At 34.6% G+C, this 17,762-nt stretch overlaps 1 protein-coding gene across 6 annotated transcripts in view; it reads right to left on the bottom strand.

Moving 5' to 3' along the window:
• LOC112044096 (tensin-1) overlaps positions 1-17,762 on the bottom strand; it is a 193,199-nt gene that overhangs the window by 86,579 nt on the left and 88,858 nt on the right. For 5 of the 6 annotated variants that reach the window (XM_052890502.1, XM_052890498.1, XM_052890509.1 and 2 more), the window contains one exon: positions 16,610-16,678. In XM_052890502.1, coding sequence (XP_052746462.1) covers positions 16,610-16,678 — 69 coding nt within the window. Of the gene's footprint in view, positions 1-1,675; positions 2,040-16,609; positions 16,679-17,762 lie in introns of those variants that run through there. The other variant, XM_024079837.2, reaches the window with a different exon arrangement.

The following is a 17,762-nucleotide window of genomic DNA, read 5'->3' on the forward strand; positions in this document are numbered from 1 at the left end:
AAAGGGGCTCGGGACAGGTAAGTAATAACTTGTCTGACGTCGAGGAAAGTAAGACAAAAATGGTTACAGTGACACTTTCTAGAGTTGCGTAAAAGTAATTACAGAAATTAGGTAGGTACTCTAATATTGCGTGGGTTTGTTCTTAGAGGGAAACGCTTTCCAAAAGAAGGCCGATGATCCATAAAACCTGATTTCCCTTGTTAATTCACAGATTTACTGATGTTCCGGTAATTATCTGTCGTAATACTTTTATCTTAAGGCTTCAAGGATTCCTAATCCTCGGATCGATAAGCTATTAGACTTCTGATGTTCCACTTGCAATACAACCTCTCCAAATTTATTGAAGAGGTTTTTTAGCGTTAGTTAGAGGTCAAGGAAATATTAGTCGATTTTAATAATACAATATAACTTTTAAAATCTTACAGTTATCTATCCTAATTCTGCAGCGTTTAAGATAGTGTGTCGTCCTATTATCTGAAGATTAAGAAATCTTTAGCATCATCCATAGGCTTTTAAGTTATTTAGTATGTGACGCAGACAATAGGTATGTAACAATCGTCGACTGCCTTAAAACTATAAGTTCCTGAAGGTTACGTTAAAATTTTGGTTATTAAGTGATTTTTTCGAGTAGTTCTAGCTAGCACCAATATTCCTCCAATAAGTTGAAAAGATTTTATTTGGTGTGCATACGACAATGGTCCAACGGGCGGGGATCCAACCCATTTGTGATACACCTCGTCCGTGTAATACCAACATGTTTATTTTTGCCGCCAATCATCACTATGTTCCTCTCTGAAGTATATGTATGGTTATTGGAGAGTTGAAAATTTTATGCCTTGATGTCCTACGAAGTCTTAAAGACTATTATAGCAACTTGTACTATAATAAAGTTACAAGGTACTCTAAAATATTCATCTTCTACATTAAAGAGGTACGTACCTACTTGCAATTCATTCTAACGTCACAGTTGTTATGTTCTTGTCAGATACTTAACTAATTAAGATCCAGTACATACAGTAGATATTATCATTGTTTGGCTAACCTACCTACCTATGTAAATTTTCATTCGACTTGCAATAAAACTGTTTGCGTTACACGTGCGCAGTACGAATGAGTAAACACTACTAATACATACTCGTAACATCGATAGGTGATCTTGGCTTGATTTATTCTTGCAGCGAATACTCGAGGACATACTTTAAAATTCTAAGTACCTTCACATGCTTGCAAATTAATCTATTTAAGTTTGCTTTGATAAAATGATTGTAAAAAGTCACTAATAAATAGGTACGATTCCAATACCATAGTATTAATAGCTATAGTCAATCAATAAACCAAATGTTACGGTAAGAAATCGGATGTAGTCTAAAGTAAGTTCGATATTGAAGCCAAACCTTCATTAGATAAGATAACCTTGCCTTCCAATTTATTTCGCACAGCGATCGCCGAGGCACACCGAGGTAGAAAAAACCAATAAAACGCTTATCAAATGCTGACGTTATACGGTAATATGAAGATTACCTACGATGTAATATATTCAAAAACTTCAAGGACATCATAGCTTCGCTACTATTTATAAGAAAAGTATCTAAGTTAGATAAAAAAGAGAAAACATTTATTGCACCTTGGAATCCAATTTGTAACACTAATTTTATGATAATTACTATGTAGGTACCTCATCTTTAAAAGGGTCGTCAGATTGTGAGACGCGTCTCTGTTTATCTCCGCTGAACGACAGCCTCCTCTTGAACAACTTCATCTTACGGCGCCGCTTTGCAAATCACCTCTCGCTTCAAACCCGCGTCATTCATTAGTAGCGAATGAACTTTGTACAGAACGTTATTAAAATTTAAAGAGACTTCCGAATTAGTATGTCCATCACATGTGTTATATAATTTAAGTTTATTAACGGTTAGTTGATTTAAAATAAGCGGGTGTATGTTATTTCGCGCCATCTAGTTGTGCACTCGGAAGGTGCGAAGGTCGCCCGTGGCGCATGCCCGGTGCGCGGTCGAGTGCGGTTAGGTCGCGCGCCGGCCGCGCACTGGCCGAGTCGCCGAGTCTTGAATACTCGCGACACAATGAGTGTCGCGGGCAGTCCGCCGGTAGACCGCGCGACCGCTGTCACCTTCATAACCCGAGCCCCAACAGTTCCTACCCACTCCCCCATACTTTAACAAATCGACGAATACCATTAGACTCTTACAATACATTGTGTCGTCTGTATTGTGTACATGTATGCATACAGGGACATACGAAGTGTGACATTAGGTGGGGGAGGTCCTAAGTAACGTTACATTTTAAATGCTAATAAATATATTATCATAACGCTAAATTAGACCTATTAGACTTGAAATCTCTGATACTATTTTGATGAATACGTAGAGATAGGGTCAACAAAAACTTGTCAATTCAACATTGTCTCTATTCTTTAATAATGTCATGCGTCGACCACCAAAGAGCCTTTTGAATAATTACGACTTATTTTTCATTAATAGTGTATTACTTTATTATTATAAGTAGTTTTTTTTAAAGTTAAATGAAAATAAATGTATGAACATGACGAATGTGACGGTGTGTTACGAGATAGAGAAAATCAAGAATCTATACAAGCGATGATGATGACCACGAGACACCAATTATATCTAATTACAATATTGAAATAATGAAAATCGGTCAAAATAACGCTTAAGGAGGAAATCATTATTTATTATTATAATTAATTCCAACATAAAAATTTTAATTACCAACATGCCATGTTTTAGACACTTAACTGCAAATATAAAAGCCTATCGATGTTAAAATTATAATATCATCGTCTTATCTAAGAGTAAGTTGTCAAACGCGTTATTAAAATCATCTGCAGCAAATAAGTATTACAAATTACTTGCATATCATTTAAATATATAATTATTTTTAATGAAACCAGTTCGCTGAACTGTGTCACATTATATAGCTTTTCCCAGTGGAGAGAGTGAATTACAGCTTTGAATTACGCGTTTGAGATTAGGTGTGCATGGAATAACATCCGTTGTTACCATAAACAATATTCTAAAATTGGACAAGTCGACAGGTCTGCGTTTGACATTTATGTCAATTACGGGGATTTAAAGGGAGCGTATGTTATAACAGTAATGGGAGTTCGGTCACCGTATATAAACATTTACTGCTTTGGTTTGGTTTTATGTTATGGATTTTGTTTCAATGCTTGTGTAGGCTTGGAACCACACGTTTAACGCCTTTGAATAATAAAATTTATTTCATAAGTAATAACATTAATATTATCTACAATAAGATTTATATCTTAACATAACATTTTTTTAAATTTCGAACGCTAAGATTATTAAACAAATTCTGAGTTCGAACGATAAACGTTACGCTTTTGATATAAAAGTGAATTTCATCATTTCACAAGTATTAAAATTAATATAATAAACTTATATAATGTATAATGAATATTGTAAAGAATGATTATTTTGGTGAGTTCAGTTCAAATTAGAGTCGATGAACCGATGGTAGATGATAGTCTCTACAAATATTCAAACATGACATTTAAAAGTGCTTGTAAACTAAGCTTAATTGAAAAAAAGGAATTTCGAATTTGAATTTAAAATGATAATATACAACTACTACGTGTATAACAAAAAATTGTTAAAGTCAAAATAATGATTTAAATTAGCAACAAAACAGATTCGCAGCAGGTATATAAATATTGTAATCAATCATTTCATTATACTCAATTTGTTATACTAGTTGGGAAAGTGAACAATTTATCTCGCAGTAAGCAGACAGATGAAAACGCATTTAAGGCTAAACGACGATAAAGCAAATTGCTTGGCTAGTTTTAGGCAATTTTCTAGACACCGCAGCCTAAGTCATTAACATCAACACTCTAACTCGCGAAACAGGTTTGCAATACCGGAGTGTACAATACCTTCTGCATTCGGTATTACAAACAGAAATTATGTTTACGAGTATTAGGTTAAAATATAACTTCTAAGCCAAAGAATTGCTACTACTAGTAAAAGCTAATGAGAAGAGCTTTATAATTATTAAACTAACTGAATTTAAATATAACAATACTAATACCTATAATGTTTGTTTTGAGTAACTGTCTTATTTTATCTAATTGTTTCGTTTCGGGGTTATATATTATGATATACAGCGATCCATTTAAATTCAATTTAAGTCAAATTCGTTTACTTAATGTAACTATAAGTTTACAAGCACTTTTGAAACGTCATGTTTGTTTGTAATAGCTTCAGGATTCAGAATTTTATAAGTCTTATTATTATCAACAAATAATCCGTCTAGCATTGACTTTATATTTTAAGAAATAGCAGTCGCTGTTTGGAGATTAATAAACGCTCTTTCTTCACTTACAGCAGGTAAAGCCATCTTCCACAGATGTCTTTAGATCGCGTCGGTATATCGTACCCTCATGAATCACACGCCCGTACTTCAAGAAGAGCATTTGAAGCTGCCTGCTACTGTTGTCTATCGAAAACTACTTCGATTTCCAGTTTCTTATATCAGATTTGCCGTTTCTTATATCTAATACGAAAAGTGGTGCAGAGAAAACTAAACAAGTTAAAGATATGTTCATGGTTAGAGTAAATTGCCCTAACGTAGAGTAATGCATATCTTAGTTCTGGTCATCAATCAAGTGGCATTGTTTTGTGTAGTAACAAAATGCTTTCACTGTATCATTCGGTACGCGACGGTTCATACCATGACATTTGTTGGATGGATGCGAATATATCATTGTACGCAATAAAGCACAATATATTACATTGTCTGGAACTCAGACCTACGTTAGCAATTTGTTTCAATGATATGAGACAATTGTTTATACATCTTGATCAATATTGAATCGATGATAATAATTGAATACATTTCAAGTGGGTATTGTTATACTTGTAACGTGACAATAAAAATATCCTCAATCACTTTATTAAAACACTAGTGGACGCCTCACGGTTTTACGCGGTTAGTTTAGCGGAATATTAATATAGCAAACATTATTTAACCGACTTCCAAAAAGGAGGAGGTTCTACGTTCGGCTGTATGTATGTTTTTTTTTTTTTTTTTTTTTTTTTTTTTATGTATGTCCAGCGATAATTCCGTCATTTGTGGACCGATTTTGAAAATTCTTTTTTTGTTTTGAAGGGTTTGATTCCAGGGTGGTCCCATTTTTTTCATGTCAGGATCTGATGATGGCATCCTGGAGAAATCGAGGGGAACTTTCGAAAATTGTAGGGACGGCTAGTGCGTTTGTTAGTGTTTCCATAAGGTATTTTAAATAACTACACTTTTATGAAGGTCTGGAGTTGGTCTGATGATGGAGCCGAAACACAGACGATGGAACTCGTCAACGATTTACAGCAGGTACCTTTTGTTTGGGCTTCATTTATTTGTATTGATGAGAACTTTCCACCTAGATGGGTTGTGACTGTATTAAGGGTCTGATGATGAAGGGTCTAACATCATTGATGTCATTGCTCCCCACTTAGCTATTATTTTTAATGAATGCGTGGATTTGGGTATCTTTCCGAACCTAATGAAACATGGCAAACTGTTACCACTTTTTAAATCAGGTGACAAAACTGATGTTAATAATTATAGACCAATTACAATACTGCCAACACTTAGTAAGGTTTTTGAAAAAATCATTTTAAATCAACTTTTAAGTCATTTTAATTTAAATAATTTATTTCACCCTGAACAGTATGGTTTTACTAAAGGTCGCAGTACAACTGATGCAGGTGCTAAACTTTTAAAACATATATATGATGCATGGGAAAATGCTAAGAATGCTATTGGTGTATTTTGTGATTTGTCCAAAGCATTCGATTGTGTTGACCATAACATTCTTTTACTTAAGTTAAGCCACTATGGCATAAAAAGTGTTGCACTCGATCTCATCGCCTCTTATCTTAGTGATAGAACACAAAAGGTATGCATAAATGATTCAAAGTCTCGCGGTTTTTCTAACACAATGGGCGTCCCACAGGGTTCAATTCTGGGTCCTTTTCTATTCCTAGTGTACATAAACGATTTACCACACCATGTTAGCGGCATCTGTGAGATAGTACTGTTTGCTGACGACACATCCCTAATTTTTAAGAGTGACAGAAGTAAAGATAATTCCGACGATGTAAACCGTGCCATATCGCATGTGTCGCATTGGTTCACTGTTAACAACTTACTTTTAAATGCAAAGAAAACTAAATGTATTGAGTTTTCATTACCAAATGTTATAAAATTAGATAAGTCTATAATGATCAATGGTGAAACACTAGAAATAGAGAATTCCACAGTTTTCCTGGGAGTGACCTTGGATTCTAAACTTCAGTGGGGTGCTCATATAGAAAAACTGTCAGGTAAACTCAGCTCAGCTGCTTTTGCAGTGAGAAAAATAAGACAGTTTACTGATGTTGATACAGCTAGACTTGTTTATTTTGCGTACTTTCACAGCGTAATGTCTTACGGTATTTTGTTGTGGGGCAAGGCTGCTGATATACATTCTATATTTGTACTTCAAAAAAGAGCAATTCGAGCAATATATCAACTAAAATCACGCGAGTCCCTTCGTCAAAAGTTTAAAGAAATAGGCATTTTAACAGTAGCCTGTCAGTATATATATAACAGTATAGTTTATGTGAGACAAAATATTAATTTGTACAAACGAAAAGGAGATGTAAACCCACGTCTTACTAGACACGGGCATAAGTTAGTTATTTCTGCATATCGTCTCCAAAGAGTTAAAAAATCTTTTGTGGGTTTGGGTGTACTCTTCTATAACAAGATCCCCAAGACTGTGATGGACTTGCCAATGCACAACTTTAAGCAATGTGTTAAAAAACATTTACTTAGTCGAGGTTACTACACTATTGATGAGTTCCTTAACGACAAAGGTGCTTGGAGGCCATTGGATCAGCTTCCACCTTTACACAGGAAATAAAACTATAAGAAATTGTAATTTAATTGTTATCAAATGTAAATTGTAATACTGTATGACTTTTTCAAAAGAGCAACTGTTGAGTTTCTTGCCGGTATCTTCTCAGCAGAACCTGCCTTCCGAACCGGTGGTAGAATCTTTACAAATAGTCAACTGACGTGTCAAAAGTGCTTGTAAACTGAGCCTACTTGAAATAAATGAATTTTGAATTTTTTGAATTTTTTGAAGACGAATGACAGTTAAGAGAACTCCTCAACGGTTCACAGTGGCTACCTTGTGTTTGGACTAGATAAATTTGTATTGATGAGAACTTTCCACCTAGATGGGTTGTGACTGTATTAGGGGTCTAGTGATGAAGACGAAGGATAGTTAAGGGAACTCCTCAACGGTTCACAGTAGCTACCTTGTGTTTTGACTTGATAATTTTGTATTGATGAGAAATTTCCACCTAGATGGGTTGTGACTGTATCAGAGGTCTGGTGACGAAGATGAAGGAGAGTTAAGGGAACTCCTCGACGGTTCACAGTAGCTACCTTGTGTTTGGACTTGATAAATTTTATATTGATGAGAATGTGACTGCATAGGGGGTCTGGTGATGAAGACGGAGGACAGTCACCTTTCACGATTTTCTGAATATTCATATTACGGGTGGATAAAGGGGGAGTGAAATTTTGTATATGAGTTAGGGTAGTATTTTTAAAATTGGGATTGTAGGACTTAGATACTTATCAAAAGAAAATAACGTTTCAACTAATTGCTTATTAATTTTTGTTCACACTCAGTAGGTGTGCTAACACTAAAAATTAAAAAATAAAAATTTTAATAAAAAAAATTCAACCGACTTCCAACTAAATAATTAACTTAAACTAAAAAGCAAAAAATAACATCTTACCTATGTGCTACTTTCTGATCAGTTTGAAGGCGGTTAGTTTAGCGGAATATTAATATAGCAAACATTATTTTTATTAAAAAAATATAATATAATAAGTATAGAACTCCAGTCCTTTCAAAATTTAATTCTACCTCATAACTGCAGAGCAAATGAAGCTTATATAGATTAACCTTTTCTTTTAATTTATCTCTATTTTTATTATTATCATTATCTCTTTTTATCATCTTGGATTATGTGTTATATGTTTTCCTTGCGAGCTTGCTATCCAGTAAAATTTATTTGTGAAAACTTGTAATTGGCTATATTCTGTTTTCTATGTTGTTATTTCTATTATTTTTGTATTTAGCTGTAAGTTTTCCTTTCAAAATAAATAAAATTAAAACTGTGATGTTCACAATCACATCATCACGTATTCGTTGTTTAAAGGATCACCGTTGGTTATTTCATATAAGAAATCCTATTCTATGACCATTGGTAGTAAAATAGGATTTCTTGGTAAGAAAAAAGATAAGTTGGTTAGTGTTTACTATTTGTTCAAGCCCACAGGAAAGGAAGCGTGGAGTCTGGAATGCAATGCCACGTCAGTGTGAACTCGTTAATGTTTGGATTGTGTTTATCGTATCTAAATCCTTGTTTTAGTTTCTCTCGGATTACGTACAATGCTTAACAATCTAAATATACATATATAACTAAAAGGTAACTGACTGACATAGTGATCTATCAACGCACAGCCCAAACCACTGGACGGCTCGGGCTGAAATTTGGCATGCAGGTAGATGTTATGACGTAAGCATCCGCTAAGAAAGGGTTTTGATCAATTCTACACCTAAGGGGATAAAATGGGGCATGCAAGTTTGTATGAAAATTTGTCAATTTTGCGGCGAATTGGTTAAAATAATGAAAATATATTTTACTCTGGATTAACACATATTACTTTCATCCCGGAAAATTCTCGGTTCCCGCGGTATTTGTAAAAAACTGAATTCCACGCGGACGAAGTCGCGGGCGCCCGCTAGTCATAGATATATATATTGGACACATTTAAACCGAATTTAGATATAATTTAAACTTAGTATATTTCTTTTTTTTATATAATATGCACTTAGTAATTACGAGTATAATAGCTGTAAGTAGCTATTATATAATAGCAGTTTCAAATTATTGTAAAATTATATTTATGTATTGTTTCAATATTAAATTAATATGGTACAAAAATATAATAATACTACCGCAAGCTAAAAAAAAAAACATTGCGTTACATAGAGGTTTGGAATTAAGCTTATTTCGAATAAATACTAATATTATAAAGCTGAAGAGTTTGTTTGGTTGAACGCGCTAATCTCAGGAACTACTGATCCGATTTGAAAAATTCTTTCAGTGCTGGATAGCCCATTTATCGGCTATAGGCTATATTTTATCCCCGTATTCCTACGGGAACGGGAACTACGCGGGTGAAACCGCGCGGCGTCAGCTAGTGTTTGACATAAGTCTTCGTCGTTGTTTATAATATTGATCTTCTTTAAACATAATAACAATGGGAGTGCATCGTGGCCCGTCGACACTCACGATTTTGATATTTACATTGTACCTTTCAAAATGCATTCTGCAAATTAAGATACATTACATGCGAAGTGAGAGTAGATATACGACAGAAAGGAAATGTAACCTTAACGGTCACGTTCTTACCGTTCAACAAAGATATCTAATCAAGTGACAAAAACAAAAAATGAACATTTATCCCATAAAATGCACTATCTTCCTATTTTGCTCTAGTGTGGTAATTCTGTAGCTTTTCTCAACAAAAGTACTTAACTTACTTCCGCTTTGTGTCAAATATGTCGCTTTTGCTCTTTGGTACGTTTAATTGTACAATTAAAAATTAATATACATAAAATATCTTATATAATTATTATAATAATGATAATCAAATAATTATCGCGCATATAATGGAACGTAAACGTAACCTTCCCTTCCCGCACTTCGTCACTTCCCCGCACCTATCAATCTTCCTATTACTTCCGCGTCCTGTGACCAATCAACACAAGAAAATTCAAGAACGCTTAAAACTATACTGTTTTTTGGTGTGCTCAAAGTGTCCGTGACAATAAACTGCAGCTCATCATCATCAAGTTAATCAATAAAACCGCTTGGAATGTGAGAGCGTATTTGGAGAACGAAGAAGAAAGAAAACAGAAGCCATTATAGGTCAGTCCTTTCAATTCATTCTTCATATCCTATCCGAGAAGTTTCTACAGTCCACTGCTCTTAAAAAACAATTAAAATTAATTATTTACGCTCCACTCTTTTTAACATTCATAGATTTTGTTTAACAAACTACTTAAAAATCTATAGATAAACTAGAGAAACGAAGGTTTCAAAATCAAGTTGGGACCGTTTCTTAATGTATTTTATCTATACTTACACAACAGAAGTCCATAAGTATATCTAACTAAATAATATCTACTTAAAGAAGAATGCCACCACATGGATCCTTTTGACTTTACATGTGCCTGAACCAAACATTAGGTTACAAAAATCTTAATAAAAAACAATACAACCGACTTCAAAATATAAAAACGTATCCACTAAACTAAAAAGCAAAAACTTAAATCAGAACATTATTATTTTCTACCTGCTGAAGGTGGTTAAGCCTCTATTAATTCAAGCCATGTAAGAATATCATGGCTTATTAGGCGTCTTCTGAGCCCGCCACGAGATATTGTGTTTGTGAAGTTAGCAACAAATGACTGCGCAATGAATCAATAACGGTAAAAACGAAACGGGCGGAGAGCTGGCTAGACGCGACCGGGCATCTATAATTCTATACTCATTCCGCAGCTAACTTCACAAACATAAAGATCCGTGGCGAGCACTATATTCCGTGTACCTACACAAAAAAAACATACCAGTCAACTAGAGAACCTCGTCGCTTTTGAAGTCGGTTAAAAATTAAAGTGACTAATTCTCATTTGTTACTAAAACAATGTCTCTGGAATTTCTTAAACGTGCTACCAAACGTCATCAACCTTTGGAGTTTATTGCTCACAAAGTAACCAACGCCACCGAAGTAAATTGTATGAATATAAATTAAGGCCACTTGTCGCAAACAAACATTTCTGTCTGTTTGCAAATTGAGCGTACAAATATCAATTAAATACGATATAATGAAACCACAATCAATTTAATTTAATCTTAGGTGTAATGTTAAAATTAATTGAAATTTCCGACAAGCACAATTCTGTATTGCACCCTCTTGGCCAGTTTTCAAACCGCGCATATCATTTTAGTAATTTTTATAGATAAATGAAATATTTTGACGGCCTCCGTGGCGCAGTGGTTTGCGCGGTGGACTTACAAGACGGAGGTCCTGGGTTCGATCCCCGGCTGGGCAGATTAAGATTTTCTTAATTTGTCCAGGTCTGGCTGGTGGGAGGCTTCGGCCGTGGCTAGTTACCACCCTACCGGCAAAGACGTACCGCCAAGCGATCTAGCGTTCCGGTACGATGCCGTGTAGAAACCGAAAGGGGTGTGGATTTTCATCCTCCACCTAACAAGTTAGCCCGCTTCCATCTTAGACTGCATCATCACTTACCATCAGGTGAGATTGTAGTCAAGGGCTAACACGTAAAGAATAAAAAAAAAACAGTTTCTGATTCAAAGAACGAAATATTTAGAAAATGATTCCAATCTTAAGCAACTATTTCAATCCTGTGATTCATCAACGTTCTTCGTGGAACATGGAGATGGACATAGGTCCAATAAACATTATAAGAAAGAAATAAATACTTTTCTTAGAGATAGATTGATAGCTGATAGTTTCTACAATAGGGTATAATTTCCGGAAATACATAAGCGTCTTAATAGGTCTTAATACCTATATAAGTATTAATAAGTTAATTTAGACTTTTTTACTCTACTAGCAGTAAGTACTACCAATTAGCAACTGAAATATTTTCCCATAAAAATGATCTTTTATCGATTGTATGTTACGTTGAAAGCCCAGTGGATACGACCTCTGCCTCCGATGCCGGAGGGTGTGGGTTCGAATCCGGTCGGGACATGCACCTCCAACTTTTCAGTTGTGTGTATTTTAAGAAATTAAATATGACGTGGCTCAAACAGTGAAGGAAAACATCGTGAGGAAACCTGCATACCAGGGAATTTCCTTAATTCTCTGCGTGTGTGAAGTCTGCCAATCCGCATTGGGCCAGCGTGGTGGACTATTGGCCTAACCCCTCTCATTCTGCGAGAAGACTCGAGCTCAGCAGTGAGCCGACTATGGGTTGATAATGTTATGTTAATTGCAAATACACACAGTACTGGACTGTTATTATGCATCAAACATTAAGGGTCAACAAAAAATAAATACAATACTAAAATAAAAGACCCACTAAAAACTAATCCTAACGTCTTTGTTTGCTAACAAAACGAGACAAACAACCGGAATATAAACGAACGTTGGTTGTGAACACTGGGCGTAATAAAATTTTAATAAAAAAAATTCAACCGACTTCCAACTCAAAAAATAACTTTAACTAAAAAGCAAAAAATAACATCCTACCTATGTGCTACCTACTGATCAGTTTGAAGGCGGTGCCAAGCCAGTGATGTATAAATTAAATACGTTTAAACTAAATTTCTGTGATTATTCCAGAAACAGCTTTAATTAAAACAAGACACTGGCTTGGCACCGCCTTCAAACTGTTCAGTAGGTAGCACATAGGTAGGATGTTATTTTTTGCTTTTTAGTTAAAGTTATTTTTTGAGTTGGAAGTCGGTTGAATTTTTTTTATTAAAATTTTAATTTTTTTATTTTTAGTGTTAGCATACCCACTGCGTGTGTACAGTCACAACCTATCTAAGTGGAAAGTTCTTATAAATACAAAATTATCAAGTCCAAACACAAGGTAGCTACTGTGAGCCGTCGAGGAGTTCTCTTCACTGTGCTTCGTCTTCATCACCAGACCCTTAATACAGTCACAACCCATATAGATGGAAAGTACTCATCAATACAAATTAATCAAGCCCAAACAAAAGGCGACTGCTGTAAATCCTTGACGAGTTCCATCGTCTGTGTTTCGGCTCCATCATCAGACCACCTCCAAACCTTCATAAAATTGTAGTGGTTTAAAATACCTTATGGAAACACTAACAAACGTACTAGCCGTCTCTACAACTTTCGAAAGTTCCCCTCAATTTCTCCAGAATGCCATCATCAGATCCTGACATGAAAAAAATGGGACCACCCTGGAAGTAAACCCTACAAAACAAAAAAAGAATTTTCAAAATCGGTCCATAATTGACGAAATTATCGCTGGACATACATAAAAAAAAAAAAAAAACATACATACAGCCGAACGTAGAACCTCCTCCTTTTTGGAAGTCGGTTAACAACATAAAAGCGTTTTCAAGTGAAACTTAAAATTACCACAAGTCAAAAATAATAAGTATAAAAAATATTTACGTTAGAAGTTGAGTTTTACTTTGTGCCTATAAAAATCGCCATTGAAAGATTTCCATTATCAAGGACTTATTACTGTGGCATCGAGATTGAGGGGTAGAAAGTGAAAAAACTGGCGAACAATAAAAATAATAACTATTTTAAAAGATAAAATGGTGGTGTTTCTTATACACAATTATTTAGGAACTATATACAATATACTTATAATATCTTAACATTCATATGATAGTTAATAATCAAATCTGATTGATTTATAGGTATATCCAAGCCCTTTAGTCTTCCGTAGTACACTCTCGTAGAATAAGCTTACTTGGAGGTGAAAGAGTAATATTAATATTAGTTAAAAAATCTTAAAAACTAATGCCATTACATAAATGGTATGAATTTCATATATATATTTTAATATAAAAATAAGCTAATATGTTTTCATTAAATTCACGACGGTGAAATTATACCGAGAGCGCTATCTAATATCCGCGGCGAATCGTTAAGCCGATTATGCAGAAAGTAAACCGACACGCAAAGGTTTTGTTTGTTTTATGTTGAAAACGTCTATCCGGGTACATCCATGTTAACATTCATTATGGTATTAGTAAAAGAAATTTAAAATTTGATGGCATCATCACCCGTGAGCGCGTTCCAAAAGAAACATTCAATGAAGAATAAATAGCGAATAAATGTGGTCAGTCATAAAGCTGAATCTGCAGTATAAATTATCAGTGTACAGTGATTCAATCAAAAATTTAAATTAAATTCCTACAAATTACAAAAGAAAAGAACTTTTATATTTCAGTAAATTCCATACTATTTTATAAAATAGCAATTAAAAAAGTGTTGTTTTGGTCATGTTTTGAAATTTTGCTCCAAAATTCCTTAGACGTCAAAGAAATGTTTAAAAATAGGTTACTTTTGCAACAAATGTTCCTGATCAGTGTTTGAAAAAGTTATAGGTACTCGTAAAACTTACAGAAAAACCACAAAAATTAACGATAAACGACGAACGAAATTAACGATTAACGATGACTGACAAAAATTATTGTTTAAGATAAGTGGCAATAAAGCAGTCTTCATTCCCGACGCCCTTATCACAGTAGATATATTACAAGCAGTAGTTGGACTTCATAGTAAAGGTCGAAACGCGAGCTATACCTACGCAGCTCGTACGTGGGGTGATCGTGGGGTGAAGACCGTTGCGACTGTGCCGCGGTGACGAACGCAGTGTATTGGATTTTTTTATTATGACGACTAGGAAAAAAGTTATTATTTTTATAAAGTTTGATTAATATTTTGTATTCTAAAGGCATAATTTAATAAATATATATATAAATAAATGCTTAAATGATAAAATTGTGTAAATAGGTAAATGACGTAAACGTTAATATAATATTATTAAATAATTATTTATTAACTTCTTCATTTAGGTTGTTTTCTTTGATTATTATGTAATACATAGATTTAAATCTTATGACATGTATGTTTTGTATACCTGTATAAGTAAAGAGCCAGTTGATATCGATATACCTATCCAGATTTTTTTATTAAACTACTAGCGAACCCGGTCAATCTCAATTTGTTTTTTGTAGTAGTGTGGGGGTATCGTTATCGGTATTTTTGTACATTACATAAGGGGTTAAAGTGCTAACATAATCTACGGAACCCTACACTGCGCGTGGCCCGACACGCACTTGACCGATTTTTTATTATTTGCTCACCTAGTGTGGTGGTAATAGATAGATGGCATCACCAAAATAAATATATGAAGGTCCTTCAAGATCATTGATTAGTATCAGCCTTATTTAAATCTACCAATCAAAAAACAACACGCATTTTATTGATCACTTCCTATTTTACTACAATTTACAAAGTATTTTATTATGCTGTAGGTATTTATTTCAAAAATATGGCCGAGTTATTATACTGCTTGTAATATATCTACTGTGCCCTTATTTTGTAGTATTTGCTAGACTTTTTCTATGTATAAGAAAGCATCAACATTTTTTTTGATGTTTTCACCAATTCGCCATTAGAGACAGACATAATTCTTTCAAGGATTATTATTATCTGGGAAAATGGCTATTATTTATGCTCAACAACCCGTGTGACGCTGAAACAGGTAAACTGGGAAAAATATGTTATTATAGAAATGAGAAATTATTTCTTTGTTCCTTATAAATCTCCGAGTCTCACAAATCGAAATGATATTTCAACACTTGCTGGAACAGCTTTAAACTACAGAATTAGATACGATAATATACTCGTATGATGACTTTTTATGGATAATCATCATCAGCATATCAGCCGATGGACGTAGGCCTAAGACCTTTGCAGGGACTTCCAAACATCACGAACCTGAGCCGCCTGCATCCACCGAATCTCTGCGACTCGCTGGATGTATAGTCAGTCCACCTGGTAGGGGTCGACCAACACTGCATTTTCCACTGCGGAGCCGCCATTTCAGCATCTTGTGACCTCAATGTCGTCAACGTTAATGGATAATTTCAAAATTAAATTTTCCATCAGCAAATTACAATTTTCATTTAGCATTAACGTAGAAGCATTTTGTTATTGGAATATTATAATGTTGATATTAATTGGATTTTCTGGTGAACGTTAACCGCATTCTGACACCGCGTCACATTCGCCACTTTCTTGGGCACGCTGCACTCATAATGATAATGGATGTAGGTACATGAAACCAGCAATTTCCAACCGCGAACCCTTCGTATCAGATCACTCGCTCGTATTTAAGATTCACTGAACCGAATTCTCGAAAGTTATCTACGGTCGAAATCCTTTGACGGCGAGTGGAAAACTGCAATAATAATTATAAAATGTATGCAATTATTTATGCCTACATTCCGTTATCGTTATTTTTTCCATTCTATACAAGTTAGCCCTCGACTACAATCTCACCCGATGGTAAGTGGCGAATCACTCTAAAATGGAAGGGGTTTCTACACAACTTCGTACCGGAAGACTAAATCTAAGGTACTAATGTATGGTAGCTTGGCGGTACGTCTTTGTCGGTAGGATGGTAACTAGCCATGGCCGAAGTGCAAAACTTTTTTCTCAAGAAAACATGTAGAATCTTTCAATATTTTTAATAATCTTATAATAAATTGTTGTATAGTAGGCGTGACCTTCGTTTGTATAACTACAAAAACGCAAAGCTACGGCGATATTCCTACAGCGATAAACTTTAATGATTATTACATTTTTCTGGTTATTAATTAATGTTCGTAACCCCAATATTCGGAGTTGAACCGGAAAAACAAAATGGAAATTGCTTGCTCACCGAATTCTGCAGCCGTTGTAATATCTCCGCAGAATTGGCCGGGTCCGACAGCTCAATAGCACCCGACACCTGAAACAAATATTGCCTTGTTTATTTTGCCTTTCGTGATATGTTTTTTCGGTAAATCTTCTAATATTTATTAAAAGATTTGTTTCTTTGTTTGTAAGTTTTGCGTGTTTATACTTGTGTTATATATTTTATATAGGTACATAAATACAGTTTTGAGGTATTCAGTTTCATCTCAATGGGATAAATGGTATCTTTTACCCGTATAATGAATGTTAGGTCGATAGTTTTCTTTAAGACCGTGTCATCTGATAATATATTTTATAGCTTACTTAAGGTGTTCATTTAGAATTTCTTGAAACTTTTGTAGACTCGTAACGAGAAAACTTCTTGTACTTTATAAGAAAAAATGTAGTGTAAAAAACGAGTCGTCTCGGGACGCTCGACATAAGTGATAACTAAAACCTGCTGTCGTATGCGTGAAAGAAGGAAAGACAGACACATAGAGTGGCGTTGTAACGCGTTACGTTACGAAACGATTTTCCCTCCCATAAGAAGTTATCATTTAAAAATTACATCTTTCTAGTCCGGATATCTTTCTAATCCGTAATTATAAGGCTACAGGGTAATGAAGTAGACTGTTTAACTAGATGCGAGTGTGAAGTTCGGGATCACCATGTCAAAAACTTTTTAACGAAAGATCAGAATACCTTAAGCCAATAACTAGGTCAATAGAGCCCGAGAGAGAAAAGCGCAATATCCAAGTCTGTATTATATTTCTCGGGCACGAAGATATTAGATAAACTCAAAAAATTTTAAGAAACATTTATTCCTTGATCCTTGAAAGTCCATAACAAACAATCATGTGGAATTATAGGGCCCTAAAGTTTACCGTTTACTATTCAGGGAAATTCATAGAGACGGTGTAAATTTGTAAAGGTAGACTTGCACTTACGGTATAGGTTAATTAGGTACTTTTAGCACTTTATGTTTGTCTCTCACAATTGCATTGCTACCTATTGGTGTATTACTCAAGTCAGTAATCAAATGCATTAAACCTTTGGCCTACAGTTAGTGGCGAGCACAGAATTTAGGCCTAGAGTATGCATTTTACGAATTAGGACGCAATTTACTAACTAAAATAAAT

The sequence above is a fragment of the Bicyclus anynana genome, chromosome 3, assembly GCF_947172395.1.
Source record: "Bicyclus anynana chromosome 3, ilBicAnyn1.1, whole genome shotgun sequence".
Classification (NCBI taxonomy): domain Eukaryota; kingdom Metazoa; phylum Arthropoda; class Insecta; order Lepidoptera; family Nymphalidae; genus Bicyclus; species Bicyclus anynana.